Genomic DNA, 22,426 nt, shown 5'->3' with positions numbered 1-22,426 from the left:
CAGTGGAGAAACAACCGAACAGCCACTGTTAATCTGCTCCTCGGCCCCTCTGTTCTCCCTCTGCTTTCCCAGGACATCTGCCAAGGGTACGGAGATGGGAGGGGAGGGAGGCTGACACAAAGAAGCACAAGGGGGTTGAGCGGCATGCAGAATGCATGAGACACCAGAGAAGAGGGAGAAGCCGACCCTGAGCTGTAGTTTTGTGCAGCTGCCTGTGCAGGACTTTTCGGAGCCATCACGTCACAGGGCGGCCTCACATCTTCAGGCCGTGGGACAATAAATTCCACTGCTGCTGGACTGCATTAGGAGTCAGCTGACAGGAGGGAAAAAAGGGAGGAAACAGTTGGAGAGGAGGGTCCATGAGGCTCTTGAAGCAGCAGGAAGGGGGCTGGGCTTCTCTGACAATGCTTCTTGCCAATAAGGACTTTCGCAATGCTAACTTTGACCTGTGGACTTTGTTCTGAGGGTGCAGCACGGAGCCGGCGTTTAACAGCGGCTGCCTGGAAGAGGACACGGAGCACATGGTGACTTTGTTTTGAGGGCAGGAGCCGACATGCAGAATGTACCGGAGGAGTGGAGGGAAGGACGGGATGAGATAGGAGGTGGGAGGATGGGGGAGATGTTGGTGAGGAGGAAAGGGGATTCAGAGGACAGCAGCGCAGAGATGAAGAGAGAGGGGAGGAAGAATGGAGGGACGGGAGGTGAGGAGAAGGAGGAGAAGGAGTCGCTGATGATGGAGCTGACGAGGCTGGTGCAGGAGATGGTGAAGGAGAGCAGCTGGTGGGAGAGGAGGGGGATCGATTGCAGCATCCTGGCAGCAGCGTTCCTCTGTCTGCCGCCCGGTAAGACTCTGCACACAACTTCAGGAGCTGCTCCTCTGTAATGGGTAAAAAGTCCTACATGCTGTGCTGCGCATCACCTTTAACTTATTACTTATGTTTTGAGGGATTTTACGATGTGGACTAGTTACTAGAAGCATCAACCTGCCCAGGGACTGCTGATAAAAATAAACTTGTTGGCTATAACTGACAACATATTGATGTTTATCAATGTGTGTGTGAGCAAACTGAGCACACATGAACATTTTGTCACCTTGAATTTTTACTATATTTTCTCTACAATGCAGAATTTATACTGCAGGAAAATGTAAAACTTCCACAACAACAGAGATGTTTTGAGGCTTTAATCAAAGATTGTTTTCACTATTTATTAATCTGTGAATTATTTTTTCAAAATAACATATTATTGAGACGATAAACTGTCAGAAAAAAGGCAAAAAACACCCAAAAAACTTTTGAATTTATCTTCTCCATCAAATGTTGGTTTATAAAATGTCACACATTTGAGAAACTAAGAACAGAAAAACGGATCAGAAGTTGCTATGTTTGACTCGGTTATTGATCTATTATCAAAACTGCAGCTGATTAATTGTCTCTCTATCAGTTAATAAGTGTATTAGTGTATATCTAACATCATACAAATACAACAACAGCATGTATGAATCTATGAAATGCGAGCACAGCTCTTTCTCACCGTCACCCCTCTGCTCGGTCCAGCACTGTTGTCATAACTGGTTTGCACAGTCACGCTATCCCATGGTGCCCCTCTATCTGGGTCACTGCTGGTCAGCTACTGACCTCAATTAGGAGAAGTGTCTATTGTGACTCATGTCAATTGGTAATTGGACGTGACAGCTTTGAGCAGCACCACAGGACACCTGGCTCGAGCTCCATTTGTAACCTTGACTTGTAGATTTCTGCTGCATTTTCTCTTCCTGCTTTTTTGGGACTTTTCCTCAGATTAATCCACACAGTGAAACCCTGACGGCACCACGAGAGGGGAGAAATACTCACTTCTGAATTAAATATAGTCCCGTAGTGTGGCTGAAGTGTCATCTGTCATTGTGTATCACAGAGCTTGTGACTTATCACCTCGAAATAGGCTGCTTTGAAATAGGAGGTGCGGTATATCAGCACCGTTTTATTGGGTTAGGAGGACTAGATGTCACCTCAGTCCGGCCGGCCCGAAAAGCCTCACGGCTGCTCGTGCTGCAGGGTTATTATAGTAACAAAGTCCAATCTGTTAGCACTGCACAAAAACACTGATGCTGCATTTCATTGAATATGGGAATATTGGATTGAAAGATCAGAAGTGAAGACAGAATTCAAGAAAACTGGAATAATTTGAATTTGTAAACCTGCAGATAAGTGTAAGCAGAGCTGGTAAACGGTGATGTAATCGTGCACCCTGTGTGCAGAGTAACACAGTCACCTCCACTTAAGGATAACGTTGTTCACCTGATCCTCCTGCCTGGGTGGCTGCTCACAGATAACAGATGCAGCACCGCCTGTTTTTAGCCACACCGAGGCGAGAGTCAAGTCTCAACGACTACTGGATGGTTCATCAGTTAACGAGGCATTCAGGGCCCCCAGATAGTGAAGCCCAAACAGACTTTTCATGTAGCAACAATTAAAATTTCCATTTGTCCAACACTTTGGTCTGTGGACTGAGAACATGCTGACTGTTAGCAGGTCATACTATCATGCTAACAAGCTAGCAGCAGCACAACAAGCTGTAAACACAACATTAAGTCTCTGACATATAATATATAAAAACATAGAAACAGCTTCTTATTTGAGTGTCACACAGACACAGACCAACATTAGCATTTATTCCTGGCCAGCTGGTGAATGACAGTCCAATATTTGCACTCCTTTTAGCTCTGTTTTTGGTCTCTACTAACTTTTACAAAAAATATCTAGGTTTTTTTGCTGCTAAAAGCTCCACTGTGTTTGGTTACGGTGGGTTTGTGACCCGCTTCACATTGTACATAGTTAATTGATCCCTTAAATGATAAATCAACTATATTAATATTAGCATTACACATCAGATGTTAACATCTACTAGCCTGATATGCTGTGGTCCTGGATGGCTTTGAGAGGAACGACTCCTAAAACCCAGAAATGACTTATTATTTGTGTTTGGTTAGATGCCTGAAATTATGTCTGTGGTTAACACAAGCTTAGGAGACTCACAAAATATATCAATAAATATGACATTGATTAATTCTGAATCTTTTAAACCAGACTACAGAGGTTGTTGGGGATGTTACACCGAACATGGACGCTCTTCCACTCATTATTCCGCCTTTACAGCCTCTAGATGTGTTTTATACTCGTGCTCCTCAGTTTGTAAATAGTATCCAGTAACTTTTTATTTGTGACGATTGTATTGAGACTTCAGAAATCATAAAAGTGGTGTTAATTGGTGAAGATTATGTTGCTGAACAAAGAGTGTTAGTATCATAAACTGTCGGAGAGACTGGCCTGCAAAAATACATCACTACTGCAGCACTTTAGTGGATGATGTTAAATATCTGAACACACAAACAAACTCAGAGTTCAAGTTCATCCGAGATCTCCTAACATGTGGAAACTTTTATCATTTTATCGTTTTGTTCCACTTGTGAGAAAAGTAAACATGATGTACACATGAAACTGCACTTGGTGTCCTGTTGAGGCATCAGTCTGGTCTTCTTGTACTTAGCTTTGGGCCCCTGTCTTGCAGCCTTCCTGCTGCTGGGCTCCTCTCAGATCCTGTGGTTTTCGGGGGGCGTGCTGCTGATGGGCGTGGCCCACGGTGTCATCACCATCAAAGGGACACATCTGGCGAGTCATGGGGCGCTGAGCGAGTCTCAGGCCTGGGGGAAGTTCTGGGCCGTCTTCTTCATCGAGGTGGGATGGTCACAAATAAACTGAAGGCTGTCATTAAACAGCTGAGCCAAAGGTTATTTTTGAGTCAGTTATATGGACAGAAGCCCTTAAAGGAGCAGTTTGACTTGTTTGCTTGATACATTTTCATGTCTGCAGGCTAAATGTGAACAAAACCCCCCCACCAGCACCTTGAAAGCTCAATAATTAACACGTGATATCTCTTGTTTAATCTGATTTTTCTTACCTTTGGACAGGATAGCAGTTTCCCCCTGTTTTCCAGTCTTTATGCTAAGCTAACTGTAGCTTCACAGTTTCCATACAGACATGAGAGTGATATCAATCTTCTCATCTGACTCTCAGCAAGAAATATGATATATTTCCTCTGTCTGAAGCTGCTCTGATGTGTATGTCTACAGGACAGCTGTGTTCAGCCGTACCTCTGTAAATACAGGTTGTCTGACTCCAGGAACAGGGATGTTTACAGGAGTGAATGATTACCCTTCACATGTTTGCTTAACACTGTAAATCAGGTTATCAAAGTTGTGTTAACAGCCTCCATCCTACAGTAATCAATTTAGTGAACTTTTAAACCTGTGATTCCACATTATGGATGTTTACTCAACATCAGCAGCTCTTCAGGAAAACAAAATGTCCTCATAACCTTTGCTGTCCTTTGCCCTCAGACTATTATTGGCTTCTTATCAAAGCAAACAGGAAAAAACGAATAAAACTAAGCTGAGGCCAGTCAATACCAATATTGATTTTCCTGCTTGATAATATTCATTGATTGTCGTATGTGTCATCCACTCAGATCTGTGGCTCGTTCTCAGCGCAGGCCGGCATCCGGGGCCACATTAAGATGCATCACGCTCACACTAATGTCATCGGACTGGGTGACTCCAGCGTGTGGAAGGTCCCCTTCCTGCCTCGCACCGTCTACCTGTTCATAGCTCCCCTGACCGTGCCCATCATCACTCCGTTTGTTGCACTCGGTAAGCGGCGCTACAGGACCGAGGAAGGCCGGACGGTTTATGGGCCCCCTCAAATATTTCAGCATTAAATGTGATTATCAGCATAAAGTTGAGATCCTTCGTTCCTTCTGATCCTGTTCAAGTTCCTGTGTTACCTGGCCTCTCTCACTCAGGTGTGAGGTTATTCTCATGCATGTGATGGTTTCTCATTCTCTGGTTTTGCAGCTCATCTCAAAGGACACTCTTTGACTCATGTCGTCAGGACCATGCTGATGGTAACGCTGGGCCTGTACTCACAGTACTGGCTGCTGATCAACGCCTCCGGGTTCCAGTCGCCTTACAGCGCTTTGCTCTGCATGCTCGTGTGCAGAGCGATGTTCTCTGTGCCGTACATCCATGTCAACATTTTCCAGGTGAGACATACCTGCAGCAGGCCTGCTGAGCTGTGCATGTTCACCACACGTTCCTTAAGGGAAGACAGTCCAGGTGGAGAGGTTATAAATGAATGAAGTCATTTCGTTAACAACTTAGAGCCAAAGGTTTTTTTAATCACTCCATAAATCAGAAAACACTGTCAGCTACACAAAAAATCCAACTTTGAGTGACAAATGAACAAACCCTCTCAGTAAAAACCTTCAGAACTCAGACAGGAATAAAACTGGAGAGTCTGGTGCGGAACAAATTGCCTTTAGAGATCAATAGACTAAGTGTAGTAAAATAAATGATGATGTTTTCTTTCCACTAGTATGAAAGAAGACGTTTTGGAGGTAAAATGTGATGTTTCTGCTTCTATTGTCTAAAGAGTCTGCAGCCATGCTAGCAGCTCTGTGAGGCTTTATTAAGGCCCTGTAGTGCTTTGAGCTAAAGCAGTCACTTTGCTAACATGCCCATAATGATGATAATGCTAACATGCTAGTGTTTAGCAGGTGCAATGTTTCTAATGTTTTGTTAATTAGCACCAAACAAAAAGCACAGCTGAGGATGATGGGAATTGCTTTAGTTTTACAGATGTTCAAAAGATATCTGTGAAATGGATTTAAAAGTATGATGATGGCGCTATATGAGAAGTCAGGTGAACACTAAAGTGAGGAGGATTCATGCTCTGGGGACCATGATGGTGTTGTAGAGCCCTGCTGCTGGTTTGAGGTATTTCATCTTATAGACCACCACTGACAGTAGCTGTTATGGAGCTTCTAAACAGATCACATGATTACTGATTGATGATGAGAAGTCCTTAAAGTAGAATCCATCAGCTGATTCAGATCATGTGATCTGACTGAAAGCTCCGGGTACGGCTACTAAAAGGGCTACTACCCAGACATGCACACGTGCTAACCTCTCACAGATTTGGTAAAGACTGCTGCTTCTTTTCATGCCAAGCGATCATGGGAGCGCGCCTCGGTATGCAGCCCTCTGAGGAACTCCTACTGAAGGCAGCTTTGTGTTCTCAGAGATCCAAACAGTCACCAGCTAAAGGGATGAAAAGGAACAATTCATGCATGATTTCCTGAGTCCTGCAGGTCATTGTGCATTGTTCTGATCAAAGTGTGATCAAAGGTGGATTAGAAAACACAGGTTCTTCATGTGAAGTTAGTGATCTAACAGGAGAGTGTTTGTTTTCTGTCAGACTGAAAACCTGGTCTCCCCAGGTGCTGTTGTTGGCCTTGGTCCTATCTTTTCTCCCCTGAACTTCCCCTGCGCTTCCAGCTGAGGATGACCTTTGGTTTGGTTGACTCTGGTGTCTCTTTTGAACCCGTTGTGCAATAAAACTGATGAGAAAACACTCGTAATAGAGAGCAGTGGTGGCTGGTTTTCTTTCTTTATTTTTGCTCTAAATGATGCCAAACAAATAGTGAATTTTCAGGAACTAAAATCCATCCTGTGCACTCCGACGTCCAGATTTCCTGAAAGCCCTGAACGCACCGTGTGTCACTTTGTGGAGATTTAAATTGATCCAAATCTGCACCACTAAGCCACAGTTTCATCTGAAAGGTGGTGGTTACTGTCAAATCGGAGGTCTCGTCTTTGAGAGATAACTTGTTTTTAACGTTTAGAGATTCTTCGGTTTTTGGTTCTCAAGCAACAGGACGCTACAAACACGTGATGACCATGATGCATTGCTGCACCAACAGTTTATAAAGTAGTTCCAATGAGCTCATGAATGCTGCAGCAGTGTCAGTCCTAACCCTTGAATGCAGGACTTTTACTCATAGTGGAGTATTTTCACACACAGTAGCTATAGATAGAGTAGAAATGTGACAACTGCATCTCTGTTGAAGGCCATGTGATATGACTGAAAGCTCCTTTTCATGCTAAAACTGTGCGTTATCCGCAGCACATCGGCCTCCACATGTTTTCTCCGACCCGCCGACCAAAGAGGATCTACCAGATGACCCACGGAGTCCTGAACCTGCCACGTAACCCCGTGCTGGACTGGATGTTTGGACACTCGCTTATCAACTGCCACGTGGAGCACCATCTCTTCCCCTTCCTGTCTGATAACATGTGTTTAAAGGTAAGGAGGCCGTCAAACCCCGAATCATTAGATATTATCTGTCACTTTCCACAAACTGCTTGAACTCAAATGCTGCTGGATGGACTTTAACTGCACATCTGTTGGACTGTTTTGCAGCATGAAGAGAGATTTCTTTAAGGCACAAATAGGTTCAAGAGTGCAGGAAGCCAAAATAGAGTTAATGTAACTTGGTCATGACACTTCAAATTCTTACGCTTGCTATAAGGAGGGTGGAGTATGATAAAGAGGTAAGGAGATTACCAGTCTAATGAAAAAAAATCAACCGAGTTGGATTATGGGAAATGTAGGATTCAGTGTTTTTGGACAAAAAGTCAGAATATGTTGGTTTTTCTGCTCCTTAATCTTGAGCATCTTTCTGTTTTTAACAAACATGTTTTATGACACTCCAACTTTATGGGAGAGCTCCTATCAATACTACGTGTAAGATCCATAATCTACAATAAAACTTATAAACTTAAAAATAGGATAAGATGAATTAAGAGAAGACAGTCCTTTATTGATCCCCCACAGGGTCTATCCAGCGGTTAGAGACGCTTAAACGCAGCTAAATAGAAAAACCTTTTATAGTTGTAAGTATATAAAATTATAAAATAGACACTATATAAGACCAATGAAGCTAAAACTTGAATTACACACAATAGCAGCAGTCATATGCTACTGTCAAATATAACCAGAATATTATATCATATGTGATTATGTGATTATCCTCAGAGTTTAGAGCTGTCTGTATTAATATAAAGGTATGAGGTAGTACATTATGCCATAATACAGTACAGCAGCTCAGAACAAGATATATAATAATAAGTAAATTATAGTATAATATGGAATAGTATCATATAAAATGAATTAAAGGTTAATGAACTGAACTGAGGTGAATCTGAGCTACAGGGTGCTCACCTGTAAAACTGGCCCTGTGTCTGTCCAGGTGAAGCCTGTCGTGTCCAAGTACCTGAGTGAAAAGCAGCTTCCCTACCAGGAGGACAGCTACCTCTCCCGCCTGCACCTTTTCTTCCACAAATACCAGGAACTGATGGTGTTTGCCCCCCCGATCACAGAGCTGGTGGGAGTGCAGTGACGTGAAGAGGCGGTGAGGGAGAAACACCGTTCAGACTAATGACTGCTGCCCCTCTAAAGCACAAGCTTCAGTGATTAAGTGTGTTACACCCTCCACAGTCCAGGTCTGAATAGTCTCTAACGGGGGGAGCAGGTTTTTAATCAGTAACACATCCACACATCAAGGATTTATGTAGTTTACTTTGATAGTAGGAGATGAATCAACGTGATATCTGACACTTTTAGAGGTAATTTAACAAGAAGCACAAAGATAAGCGCTCAACCAAAAGCTGACTGTAATGGGATTAATGGGTGCCGCATTAAAAGTCTCACTGGGAGCCTTTGAACTGACCTGGGGCCTGTCTCATGACGGAAATATAACTTAACAGACCAAACTACAAACGGCCTACTGCGTAACTCTGGATTTAAAAATAATGTGTCAATGACGACCAGAGATTCAGAAGATCATATTTATGAGACATGCAAATAAATTGCAGCCAAACTTTTACAATTTTACATCAAAAATGTTTTTTCGTGGTCATCATGAATAGTGACATCATGTTTAACCTTTAAAGGAATAGTTCGAACTTTTGGGGAAGTTTGTTTCTCACTGCTTCTTGTCTTTATGCTAATCTTGGCTATTCACCTCCTTACTGTGGTTACTCGACAGACAGACAGACAGGCAGACAGACAGACAGACAGACTGCAAACTCATAAGCCCCAAAAAGTTGAACTATTCCTTTAACAGCAGCTGTTTTTTGAAAGTGACTGCAGAAATTTACTGAACTGAGAAACTCTGAACATAAGTGATGTTAACACACCCCTCTGATCCCGCTCTGTTTCCACGGTGACACATGGTGGCGCTGTTGTGGTCGATTCAAATGTTGCTGTGGATTGTAGTTACAGTACGTAAACACATAGAGGTCTCTCTCTCTCTCTCTCTCTCTCTCTCTCTCTCTCTCTCTCTCTCTGTGTGTGTGTGGTTTTTTTTTTCTGATAATAAAGTTTAACATTAATTTTCATGAATTAAACATTTTATTGCCTTTATTGACACGTTGTGTTGATCCCATCATACAAACATCTATGCCGGTTATATTAATTTGTTCATGCCTGTTCAGACACATCACATCTTTCATACTATACATATTTATTTGATCCATTGTTGATTTACAAATATAGATTAGAGCAGCTTTAATTGTTCTTATTAGTGGGTTCAGACCGGCCTGTCATGGTCATAGATATAGATATATATATATAGATAGATAGATATAAGAGGTGAAACACCTCCTCATCATCATGAACGGCCATAATGATAATAAACAATATGTCCTCTGAAAGTATATGTATGATTTAGAACAGAGTGGGTTTTTACAGGTGCTGCTTTTTGGACACATTGATGACTTTTTTCCTCAGAGGTGCTCTCTGGTGCTTCTGCTTTCTCTGCACTTATCAATGTGTTTTTCTAAAAATGTTTTCTTTGATGCATCTCCTCCACCAGCTGCACACTTTCATCCTTACTCTTCCTTCATGTTCCCGTCTTGGCACATTCTCCAGTATATCGTCATTATTTATTTATGGTTGCAAGCGTCTTGTTGTCAATTTCACAATGTGTGAATTTCTTTTATTAAATGTTTCACGCAAATAAAAATAACCTCCACAAAACCATATTGGCCTTTGCAGAATAAAATCTGTTCTCAACAAGATTCTCAACAATGGAGGTCAAAATGCTTCTCTCTGATTGGCCGAGCACACATGTGATCGATCACCTGACCACTCTGAACGCTCCACTAACACCTCACTGTGAGTCACATGATAAATTCTCACTTTCACAAAGAACTTTTGTGCTCAGTCTAGACTTTTGTGAGGAACTCCCTGATAACAGGCGGCGGTCACTTGGTGGCAGTGTGGGCTCTCATCTCGCTGATTCACTCAGTCTGTTTGCATTTTCACTGGATTTTCCACTTGAACTTCGGACAGAGAGAAATGACTCCATGATGGGGAAAAAGGAAGCAGATGACGGGAGGAGACGAAAGGCTGCAGAAATGATTTCCTCTGTTTTATTGAGACGGTTCAGTCATGCTGTGAGTGATACAACAACAGAGCCACAGTGCTGTGAGTGAGTTCATCACATGGAACATCTGTAAACAATCAGCAGTGTTTCAGTTCATGATCAAACACAAAGCATGTGGGAGGATGCAACTCTACACCTCTGTGTTCAGTTCCTCGTTTGTGGTGTTGGCTCCACCCTGCGGCTTCTTTCTCCCTCAGGGGAGGGGAGGGCAGTGATTGAACGCGGGGGTGTATCAGTGTTTGTTGGCCTGCCTGCTTGCATGTGAGCGCTGAAGGGGCGGATAACATTAGACTGAAACTATGGGCCTTGACTGACATCCTCTAGGTGTGGCTTTCCAGGCTCTTCAGAGTGATTCAGGAACTACCGGCGGACAAAAGCAGCTGAGCCAGTTTTCCGAGAGCACAAGAGGCGAAGCTGACAGAGAGGACCTGAAGACATGGCAGACACAGCAGCAGAAGAAGTGGCTCCCATCTCCCCACAGCAGCTGTGTGGGCTCTGCTCAGGTGCACTGAGCGCAGACGAGCCGGCACCCTGCGGTCATTCTGTTTGTGGTTCCTGCCTCGGGGACAAAAGTAAAAGGTGTCCTCAGTGTGTGCAGAGCTCAGACAAGCCTAAACCTGCTGACGGCCCCAAACAGAATGGAAAAGAAGCTGAAGCTCCTGTGATCAGCAGCAAAGAGGAGCAGAGTCAGGACTCCAAGGAGGAGATTAAAATCCAAGAAGATCTGAGGGAGTCTGAGGACGAGAAGAAAGAGGCAGAGGAGTCAGGTGGAGGGGCGGAAAATGGAGAAAAAACAGAGATAACAGAGAAGGAGGTGAAGAAGGAACCTTTGGGCCCCGATGATGTGGTGTGTGACTCGTGCATCGAGAGCCCCTGCAGGGCCCTCAAGTCCTGCCTCACCTGCCTGGTGTCGTACTGCGAGGCCCACCTCCGGCCTCACCTGGAGAACCCAAAGTTTCAGAACCACCGGCTGGTGGAGCCGCTCAGGGACATCGAGAGGCGGACCTGCGAGAGCCACAAGTGGCCCCTGGAGCTGTTCTGCTGCCCTGACGCCTGCTGCGTCTGTCAGGACTGTGTGGCGGAGGACCACAGGGGCCACAAGACCCTTCCTGTGGTGGAGGCTCGCAGACAAATAGAGGCAAGTCAAACTTTTCTCATGTCCTGTATTATTTTCCTTTCATTAGAATGCCTCAAACTGCACGTTCATATATCTGAATATGTCAAGTTCACCTTTTGGTCTCCTTCACAACTGCCCCTCTGAAACAATTAATCAAAAACAAATGTATTTTATAAGTGTTTTATCTTTTTGAGTCAGTGGTTCCTTGCAGTTTTGTCTTGTGACACTGAAATAAAATCAAGCCCATTAGTTAGAGCTCAGTGTGGACACAAACCAGAGCCGTTTTTTCTTTAGATTTGTCCTCCTTCAAGGATCAGTCAGTATTAAGTATTTCACAAAAAAAGCAAATGAAAAAACAAAATGATTTCTTGCTCTAGATTGAGAAGATTTGCTGCTTTTCTCTGTTTTATCATTGTGAATTGAATCTTGGGGCTTTGAACAGTTGGTTGGACTAAACAAGTATTTTAAAGATACCACTCACTCACTTACTTTATAAACTAAAGTATTCATTATTACTCACAAATCATAATAGTATTTGAACATAAAGTCCACAACGAACGGAGTGTTTTCTTTTATCATTTATTTTTTGATGTGTGGAAAGGACACTGAAGGTCTAAAGTGATTCTTATTTAGTAATAAAATCAAACAAAATGTAGGTTTTTCACCAACAAAGGGACTAAATATGGCAAACCTCAGATCATATCCACACTGAAGAGATAGATATATATAGTCATGTCTAACTGAGCTGCTTTGACGGATGCAACCTTCAGCACCAGTGGAGAGAGGATGAACTGTATCTTCCAAATACATCCCAGTTGTTCTCCCATGTCCAACAATGCAGCTCTGATCACTTACAATCCAATTAGGAGAGTAATTCTGACTTAATATCCACAGCGAAGCTCATTAAATCACTGGCTCACTGTGTGTGATTCCTACAGTCTGGAAACTCAATACTCTGATCTTTTTAGCCCCTGTGACGCAGAAAAAAGCTCAAGCTTCAGCCAAAGTGCCATTTGTCTCTCTTTTTGACAGTTCGCGACCTTCAGGTTCAAGCACTCCAGTCCAGATTCCTGCAGAGATCTGTAGCTTTTAGCCTACACCTGTTATTTGCCGAGTGTGTTGTTGCAAAACCTCAAACTGTTTCATTAGAGCTGTTAGACAAACACAGTTGAAAGGCTGTAGTGTCAGTGAAGCTATTTGAGAATGTAGGTGAAAATACCACCAGCACTGCCTGCATTCGAGAAGCTCAGTTACATTTACTGACCTGCATTTTCAATCCCTTATTGTGTATGAATAGAAAACAAGAGGGAAGATAATAAAACGAAAGTTTCTAAAAGGATTATACATAGATACTGATAGAGGATTGCGGATACAAAGTTCCTTTCCAAGAGATTTAGTTCCATAGAAAAGACAGTAAGAAAAGCACAGAAGAAATGACTTCCTGTTCCAGATTTACACACTTGAAGTCCCTGTTTTAGAGACGTCATTACATAACTCACACCTCTGTTAGCTAAAGCCAACCGTCCTAAACTGAGCCCCTGTTTATGCCTCTCATGCATCAAAAGGTCTTATTTCCATCTGCTTCACATTTTATAACCCCTTTCTCTAGTTGCGACTTTAGTTCCCATCCTGGTAGCTAGAATTGACACATCCGTGCTCTTTTTTATACAACACAAGAAAACTGTTGAGACACTATTTTATATCAAATTACAAATGAACAGAAACAAGACAGACATATCATATATATAACTGATATAACTGAAACTGGTTAAATATCCTTTTTATTGTGCAGCAGACTGAATATTTTTTTCATCCAGATGCTCAGAAGAGTCTTCGAGGATATTTTGGATAGACTGTATATAGCGTAGCATATAGCATTTAGCATAAAGCATGTTATCTAATTTCTACTGTAGCCTACCGTCATAGATTCAATCAGGACCCAAAAGATGAGTAACTGTGAAGTTATAACTTGTGACAGATATTTGTCACAGTGCCAAACAATGTGCTTGCTGTACCTGCAGTAGTTCTGATTGTGTAAGCTATCACAGCACTGCTTCCTCTTTGGCATCACTACAAATGATTCTTTTTTACCTGAGACAATTAAATATTTTAGCAAAGATGGTATCGCTTTTTGGTTAGATAGATCACAAGATCATCTGCATAGAAGTAAAGCCGCTATTGATTTTTTACCTGTATTCACCAATACAATCCATTTCTGTATGTATGCCATGTATGTATGTATATACAAGTGGTTCTATTGTCGATACAAAGAGGAGTGGGATGAGACAGCATTCCTGTCTTGTGCCTCTCAAAATTAAATTCCTTAGACATTATAGCTGCAGGGTATTTCTATGATACTTTTACATATTATTTGTTGATTTTATCGCAGAGTTGATGTCTTGCTGCACTGTATTAAGCAAAGGAAATGTAATGCTCCCCTCAGGGTCTAGATTTTATAGAAAGCTTCAGCTCTGGAGTCGCCTGGACCTGCTTGAGGAATTCAGACCTGAATTTGGAAACAAGCCAATGCTTCAAAACCTAAAAATGTCCCTTTGTAGAAAGGATGTTTGACCCCCCCACACACAGAGTAGAGGAAACTAGGAGACAACACAGTTTTCCTGAAGAAACAACCTAAATGTTTACATCAGCCAAATGCATGTACTTTCCATCTGCTGGTTTGTAGCATATTTTCAGCATGACAGCATGGTGGTGGTTTCTGTGCATGACATGTGTTTTTGTGTCCGCAGAGGGAACTCAGGGAGAAGCAGACTGAGATGGTGAAGACGGTGACGGCGGCAGAGAATGCCATCAACAAACTTCAGCTCAACACAGTCTCTATTGAGGTAAACACACAGTATGACTTGTGTGAGATGAGCTCACTGCGTGTCACGTGAATGTCACAATACTTAATTGAATAACGAGTTGGCTGCAGCTATTTTTGGCTTAACCCAACAGCCTGTAAGCCCCAAGGTATCAGAGAAACCAAAACCGGCCAGGTTTCCCTAAGGTGTGGGTGGAAATCCATGTTTTTATGTGGTTGAGGGTGGTGAGGCAACAAAGAGCACATGGTGAGCTTTTAGTTATTTAACATTGCCATGTGACCTGATACATTCCCTACCTGTTACTTGAGGTTCTGCTATGCAACATCTCCTCTGTCAGAATGTAAAGAATGCTCAGCCCATGTGTTGCGATCCAAAACTAAAAGCCCTTTTCCACAGCATTCGGTGACCGAGGTGCGAGCAGTGATTGATAGCCAGTTCACGGAGCTGCAGGCGGTGGTGGAGAGGGCGAAGCGGGAGGTGACAGAGATCCTGGAGGGCGAGGAGAAGCAGGCACTGAGGCAGGCCGAGGGCATCAGGGTTCACTTGGAGCAGAGGTGCACGGAGCTGAAGAAGACACAAGTGCAGATGGAGAAGCTCTCAAGAAACAAAAATGATGTGGATTTCTTACAGGTAACATCAGCAGGATCCTGTCCAAGACATAATAGTTTGATCCTCAAGGGCAAAGTCATGCCTAAAGGCTGCAACACTCCCAAGTTGTTGTTCCTGAATGGAAATGTGTTTGTTCTGTAGGAGTACTCAGAGTGGAAGAAAGAAGCTACAGACATTTCTCTGCCTGGGGTCTACATCGGCCTGATGGACCGTCTGAATTCCTTCAGCCGTGTGATCATGGACTCCACGCAGGAGCTGTGTGCCATGCTTGTGTCTTCATACATAGAGAAAGTTAAAGAGACGTGCAAGAATGGTGAGAAAATAAACAGCACAAATTATGCTGCCGGGGGAATCACACTCCAGCGCCAAAGTACAGATGTACAGATAGTTGTCTATCTGGGCGTGTTCACACATGTGAAGAATTTTAAGACTGTGTGTCACAGCTTTAGAGCTCAGGTACGCAGCACAAACCACCTGTGTGATTCATGAGTCACACTCGTGTGTGTGTGTCGTAAACGAGTTCACTAAAGCAGGAACATAAAGGCAGAAACATTTCTTCCTTGTGATGCATTTTTGTAGCAACTGCAGACAAAATGAATGCAAATGAATATAAATTGTGTTGTTACATGCAACAGAAACTCAAAAATATATTTTCTTTCATTGCAGACAAAATGGGAATAAAAACTACAGTTCATGAAATTATTGCAGCAAAACAGAACATGTCCCTACCAGATCCAGTGACGCATGCCGACTTCCTCAAGTGTAAGTGTTTATTACATCTGAATATTGACTGAGACACTGCTGTCATTAAGAGTGATAGCTTAGGTAAAGAGTCCTGCTTCCCTGAGAGCACATCAGCAGAAAACTAAAGATCATCGCATAGCATTTGTGCATTTTAATGCATAAATGTTTTAATGCAAAGATGATTCACGGGGACAGTTTGTTTCTATGTCCAGTCCTCAAGCCTGTTCAGCTACTTAGTGAGGAAATTAAACAGACTCTGGGTCACATAAATCAGGTGTCGACTTCCTGAACACAGAAAGTCCAAACCTCCGTCCATCTGTCTGTAAATGTTTATCTGGTTCAAACACATAGAGGGCTGAAGCTTTTTCCAGCAGAGTCTATCACAATCTGAACTCTAAAGCAAATAACACGACAGAAGTATTTTATTTTCAGTACAATGTCCCCAGTAACTGATATATTATCATATCTGACATTATTAGATTATTAATATTCACTCATTGCTTTATGTAAGAATTTTACTGCTGCAGCAGCTCAGGTGGAGCGAGTTTGAACTACTTTATATACAGTTTAGTAGTTTCAGTGTTTCCCAATTTCGGGGTAGGGCCCCCTCCGGATAAATCTGAGGGAGGAGTTATAGCAGAGGAAAGAAGGAAAAAAAGTTCTGCTGCAAAAATCTGTTTTAACGTTTTTTTCTTATCTTCACTTTATTTTGAAATTTTGAATGATTTCTCCTCTTTTGGCCCCAAGCGGTTAGTTAATGAAACCATCTGAGAGGTTAAGAGAGGAAGTGGAACTGACAACAACTCATGGACATCTGAAACATGACGAGGGTTTTGTGTGAAAGGTCACGAGCTAAATGTTTGGGAAGTGCAAAGTACCTGCAGCTGTCAGATAAACGTAGTGCAGTGAAAAGCAAACAGTATGGAGGACGACCTTGGTGACTTTGGTGGTATTCACAGTCCAGACTGTGGTCTGATTAAACACTTACAACATAAGTCAGCTAAACTGTTTTCACAACCCTCTCCCAGATGCCGCCCACGTGAGTTTCGATGCCGACACGGCTCACAAGTTCCTGCGCCTGACGGAGGAAAACAGGAAGGTGACCAACACCACACCCTGGCAACATCCTTATCCTGACGTACCTGAGCGGTTTGAGAACTGGCGCCAAGTTCTGGCAACAGAGAGCTTCTACCTGGGGCGGCACTACTTTGAGGTGGACATCAGCGGCGAGGGCACACACGTCGGCCTGACCTACAAGAGCATCGACCGCAAGGGCAACGAGAGCAACAGCTGCATCACGGGGAACAGCTTCTCCTGGTGTCTGCAGTGGAACGGCCGCACCTTCTCCGCCTGGAACAGCGACGTGGAGACCCCTCTGAATGTGGAGAAGTTCACTCGAATCGGGGTTTACGTGGACTACTCGCGAGGCCTCCTGGCTTTCTACGGTGTGGACGACACCATGACGCTCATCCACGAGTACAAGGCAGAGTTCCTGGAGCCTCTCTACCCGGCTTTCTGGCTGTCCAAGAAGGAGAACATCGTGGCCTTGGTGGCACCAGGGGAGCCACTGCGGCTGAAGAGCCCCTCTCCTCCAACCTCACCTGCAAACGGAGCCGTTGTTTCAAAACCAGCCGCGCAGCAGTGATCAGGAGTCAGTTTGATCACTCAAGTGACAATTCAACAATATGAGACGACCGCTGTATCAAACATTTGTCTGTCCTCATAATCTGAAACTTTAAGGACAGAAAATGAGAAGTCTCACCATATGAAACGTGTTTACAGAAAGCTATTTTTGTTTTTGTAAAACTAATATAATAAATTGTGACTGTTTATTTGGGCTCCGTTCATGTTTATATTCCTGTATTCATTTGGGACTGCTGTTACTTTTCATCACATTGTAAACTGAGAGGTGTTCTATGTTTTCTGAATGCAAATAAAAAGTTGTATTTTCATTTGCAAAAGCATAAAAAAAAAAGGTCTCATTGTTTGCAGTCGATCTTTATTTCAAGAATCAACTCAACGGGCTGACTGGATGGATGGATGGATCATTTGGGATTCTGTTATTGTGGATTTCTCTGGAAATTATCTTAGTAGATAAAAAGGAAATCTGCCACTGGGTGGATGAACTGGGAAGTAGTTTTGGCTTGTGCTCACATTCATGGTTGATGCAAGAGAGAGAAATTCACAGCTTCCTTTGCACCAAACATGTCAGAATCACATATATATTTAGTTAATGTGTGAGTTAGAATAGGATCTGTTGTGGTTACCTGGTACACAGTGAACAGATGGTTCTGCCTATTCTGGTTAGAATAGTCTTGCACTGTAAGGATGTGCTGCTTGAACAAATTAACGTGGAAAATTGACAAATCGACTAAAAGCAATCACAAGACTAAAAGCATGTTCACATGCTCTGCTACTATGTGTTATTCTATTGATTCCAGTAGACTCCTTGCATCAAATGCTGTGTAATACTCTGAAATCTGGTATAACAAAGCACAACAAGTGTTTCCAAGGCCTAAACAAACAATACATGTCACGAATGTATGAAGTAACGTTTCACAAAGTCCCATGAAGGCACATTAATACATCAGTAAACCTGCAGAATAAAAAAAAAATACAAATTTTATACAATGTAATATAAATATATCAGTTCTGGAAAGTACTGTGTAATAAATATAAATTACAGTCCAATTAAACTAATTATTCAATTACTAAAATGAAAACATGACCTCTGCAGTGACGTAAAGATTGCGTGGCACGTTTTGGTCACATGACCGCCGTGTACAGTGACGTTTATTCCAACTAGGCATGTAACCAGGAAGACCCTGCTCACATTTCAACATGATAGCAGACGTAAGTGACATATTTTAACGTTTATCTTTTATCTGCTGTGTATAATATGTCAAACAGTTAGTGTGGTGTCTTCTAACGGGGTTAAGAGCGACTGCAAAATGAGTTAAACGGCACAAAATACTCTGGAGCTGAGGAGAACATCTGCCGTGCTAATGTGGCTAAGCTGCTAGCATGCTAGGTTTAGTAGCTATTTACATTTCAGCACAGCTCGAGTTAACTTTGCTTCACCGCAACGTTTCCAACCCCACACCACGGTACAGCTTCACTGCTATGGCCAACATCAGTAAGGCTGTTTATTTTCAGCTTTTATTTAAATACTTTGCGGCTAATAGTCAGCTAACGCTAGCTAGCAGCTGCAGTGTCTCAGCTGACGTTAGCAAAAGTTAGCATCAAGATAAACATCAAACAAAGATAGAAATTCGAAAATTAGTTCTACGACAACACTCCTGCTGAGAAACCTCAAGTCCCTTTGTTGTGTATATTAGTCATGCTAATTAAAGCGCTAATATATAATTGAAATGTTGTAACATTTAGCAGCCAGCAGCTAAATGACTAGCTAATGCATATAAGTGACTGATGCTGTGCTGTTTGCCTTAAAAATCACTATTAATGATCTTTATTGAATGTTTAATTTGACTGAAAACTAAAGATCTCATAGTTTGTGGACAGCAAACTGCTGGTAAAGTGTTGTTGTGTGTTGCTGTTATCGCTCCAGCTCCTATGACCCGTGATTAGTCCATGTGTAAAGACAGATGAAGCTTTAGTTGAGATGATTTGGTGTCTCAGAGGGTTGAGCCTCTTCCTTATTGATCCCTCAGGATGCCAATGATGAAGACGTGTCTCTGTTTGATGCGGAGGAGGATGCGGGGAAAAGGTCAAAGAGGAATATTAAGTAAGTTAACAGAGGACTGACGGCTCCAGCTGTCTCTCAATACTTGCTGAGTGGACTGACAGCACAGTGGATCTGTTTAGATCATTGCTTCACTGCTTTAGTCGACATTTGCATGTTCCAGCTTCTCAGATGGGTACGATACCTTTTGTTTGATCATAAACTGGATAAATGAAAGTTTGAATACAATAACACAGAGGGAAATCCCACTAGTTTCTGGTATATCAATATATAACAATAATTATTATTAGCTGCAGCCCTGCAGTGCAGTAATAATCATTATTATAAGATTATTAATCATTCTACCATGAAACATGCTCAAGGTTGCAGTGAATGTGTTTCCAGGCATCCAGTGGCCTCCTTCTTCCACCTCTTCTTCAGAGTGACGGCCATCGTCGTGTACCTGCTCTGTGAGATCTTCAGTCGAAGTTTCATCGCCTGCATGGTCACAATAATCCTCCTGCTCTCATGTGACTTCTGGACAGTAAAGGTGCGTCTTGTACTTCTTTTACAAGATGTATGTTCTCTTGTGTACAGCAGGACTGTGCAGTTGTCAGTGTAGAAATGTAATAATGTACATTTACAGAACATCACTGGGAGGCTGATGGTTGGTCTGAGGTGGTGGAACCAGGTGGATGATGATGGTCGCAGCCAGTGGGTGTTTGAGGCGAGGAAGGTAAAAGGCTCCTCGGCTTGTTCTACGCTGCTTTGTGCGCTACAGTAATTGTTTGGTCCCACGCGTGGGTCTTTGCCCTAACATGATATTGACCTTGTGTTCTGTATGGGCCTGTTTACTGTCAGCGGGCCTTATAGCATTTGCAGCTGTGCTAACTGTGAGAATATCCTGTTTTCTTCAGAGCACTGGGAAGCAACAAGCGTCGCCTTCTGAGTCCCGAATCTTCTGGCTCGGACTGATTGTTTGTCCGATCCTCTGGGTCATCTTTGCTTTCAGCACCCTCTTTTCCCTCAAGATTAAATGGGTGGTAAGTCCTCAGCTTTTAAGGACAGAGCTCTCATAATTTTTTTTTTTACTGTCAACAAAACCCATAAAATAACCAAACCCTTCACAGTGTTGGTCCGTCTCTTGACACTTGCTGACTTCCCTACCCTGTCTATGATTCATTGCTCACACTGGAGGAAACAGTGCATTTGTTGGGGACTATTTTCAGCAGTGGATTAATACACATTTGCTGCCCTGTTGAGTATTGGGGCAGCAGGGAGGTGTGTGTGGGATTAAATCCAAACAAAATACAGTGTGTGTGTTCACGGTGATGAAGGAACTTGTCACCCAGTGAAAGTTTGGCTCACTGGTGTGTTTCTAAGTGGAGCTCTGTGGCTCAGAAGAGACATAAATATAGAATATAAAGTGGCGATATTTACAATAAAGAACATGAGAAAATCAGAGAATGAGCTGTTTGAACAGGTGCCTGTACAATTAACAGCTGGATGTTGTTTGATGAGTGAAATGTTGCACAGACGACACACAGAATGAGTCAGATATTGTCATGTCTAACTGTCATGTTTCATATATCAGGCGTTGATACACAGACAGTCCTTGTTAGTGGGATGTATTGGTGTTAAGAGAAATGTAGAATATCACCAGCTTTTCACAATGTTCTGTTCTGATGTTGAACCCTAAATGTGTCGCTGTGCCTGTCCTCCCCCACGCAGCCCGTAGTGATCATGGGCGTGGTGTTGCAAGGGGCCAACCTCTACGGATACGTGCGGTGTAAGGTGGGGGGCAAGACCAGCTTAAAGAACATGGCCACCAATTATTTTGGACGACAGTTCCTCAAGCAGGTGAGTCGAATGTTTAGTAACACACACTGAATAGTGACACAGTTTGCTGGTCCACACATTCTCACACGTGTCGTGTTTTTCACCCACAGGCGCTGTCTAAAGAAGAGGAATCGTAGAGTGCCGCTCTGCGATTTTAACACATCTGCATTATTCTTAATGCTAATATATATATATATTCTTTTAGCACGTGGATACATAGACGGAAATCTTTCTGCAACATGAGCTGAAAATAACATTTTCTGAGTAATTTTCTTTTTAAAGTAAAGTGTGGCTCGGTCGGTCCCAGCAGAGAGTTCACGTTGCTTTCCTGTTTTTAAGTAATAAAACCTCAGAGACTTCAGCTGAGACTGGAGAGGAAACGTATGAGAGAAAAAAAAGGGTGCAGGAGTGTTAGACTGACTGTAGTTTGGTGTGTCATGTAGTCTCAAAGCTCCCTGACGTTTATTTAGTTTGTGTTTTCATTGCCTAACTTTCTACAATCAGTACAATAGTTTTTGAGAGGTGTTGTACAGACATTTTTGTTTGTATGATAGACAAGGTAGTGAAGTGAGAGTGTAAAGTATTCCAGGAGATTTGTAAATATGTATGTAAAGAAACTATGTGGAACATCTTCTTTTGTGCTAATACATTTGTAACATTTTTCCGAACTGTGTGGTCGTTTTTATTCATGCAACCGCTGAACAACTAACGTATCAGTCAAATGTGATTAGTTTTCTTTGGTGTAAGAGATTCTTACTGTGGAGACATGATTCAAATGAGTCAATATGAACAATTTACAATTAGGATTTTGTTGCAGGTCATTTTTGTTTACATCCAGCAGTTTCTTTGTTTTTATGTCACAACAGTCCCACAATTCATTTTGACAAAACTGAATCAACAAACAAATTAGACAGTTCAGTCTTTTCAGGGGGGAAAATCTGCAAGAAACTATTTTACTGTCAAAATACGACACACAAAGGAACATTTCATAACATTAAAATGAGTTTAAGGAATATTTTGGTTCATGTTTTGTAGGTATTTACTGGTGTGGTTATTATGTTAGTGCACTTCCTGGTCTCCAAACTTTACTGCATGTATTGGTGCTTCAGTGGACTACAGCGACCCCCGGCGGTGGAAGTAAGTCACTGCATGTAAAGTGCTATCAGTTATTTGTAACGGTGTGAAAGACCGCGCAGTATTTTACAGAAATTAAATATATATAAGTATTGGTAGATACATTTATTAAAAAATATAATTTATCATTTATTT

General features: G+C 42.4%; 3 protein-coding genes across 3 annotated transcripts; all 3 read left to right on the top strand.

The window, feature by feature from the left end:
* The first annotated feature begins 9 nt into the window (after nucleotides 1-9).
* fads6 (fatty acid desaturase 6) lies at nucleotides 10-9,291 on the top strand. Its single transcript, XM_070852034.1, has 6 exons — nucleotides 10-842; nucleotides 3,568-3,734; nucleotides 4,525-4,705; nucleotides 4,910-5,097; nucleotides 7,020-7,199; nucleotides 8,146-9,291. Exons 1-6 carry the CDS (start codon nucleotides 554-556, stop codon nucleotides 8,293-8,295), a joined length of 1,155 nt encoding a protein of 384 aa, XP_070708135.1. The 5' UTR covers nucleotides 10-553; the 3' UTR covers nucleotides 8,296-9,291.
* Nucleotides 9,292-10,641: 1,350 nt separating this feature from the next.
* Nucleotides 10,642-17,501, top strand: trim16 (tripartite motif containing 16). The gene is made up of 6 exons (XM_070851533.1): nucleotides 10,642-11,482; nucleotides 14,209-14,304; nucleotides 14,680-14,913; nucleotides 15,034-15,205; nucleotides 15,559-15,654; nucleotides 16,665-17,501. Exons 1-6 carry the CDS (start codon nucleotides 10,781-10,783, stop codon nucleotides 17,279-17,281), a joined length of 1,917 nt encoding a protein of 638 aa, XP_070707634.1. The 5' UTR covers nucleotides 10,642-10,780; the 3' UTR covers nucleotides 17,282-17,501.
* Nucleotides 17,502-18,414: 913 nt separating this feature from the next.
* tvp23b (trans-golgi network vesicle protein 23 homolog B (S. cerevisiae)) lies at nucleotides 18,415-21,825 on the top strand. Its single transcript, XM_070851667.1, has 7 exons — nucleotides 18,415-18,489; nucleotides 19,308-19,381; nucleotides 19,724-19,868; nucleotides 19,965-20,054; nucleotides 20,236-20,361; nucleotides 21,050-21,178; nucleotides 21,268-21,825. The coding sequence occupies exons 1-7, from the start codon at nucleotides 18,478-18,480 to the stop codon at nucleotides 21,292-21,294; spliced, it is 603 nt and encodes a 200-aa protein (XP_070707768.1). The 5' UTR covers nucleotides 18,415-18,477; the 3' UTR covers nucleotides 21,295-21,825.
* Nucleotides 21,826-22,426: the final 601 nt, after the last annotated feature.

This window comes from Pempheris klunzingeri, chromosome 20 (genome assembly GCF_042242105.1).
Source record: "Pempheris klunzingeri isolate RE-2024b chromosome 20, fPemKlu1.hap1, whole genome shotgun sequence".
In the NCBI taxonomy this organism is placed as follows: domain Eukaryota; kingdom Metazoa; phylum Chordata; class Actinopteri; order Acropomatiformes; family Pempheridae; genus Pempheris; species Pempheris klunzingeri.
Note: the sequence above shows the minus strand (reverse complement) of the source record. Positions and strands in the feature narration are given on the sequence as shown.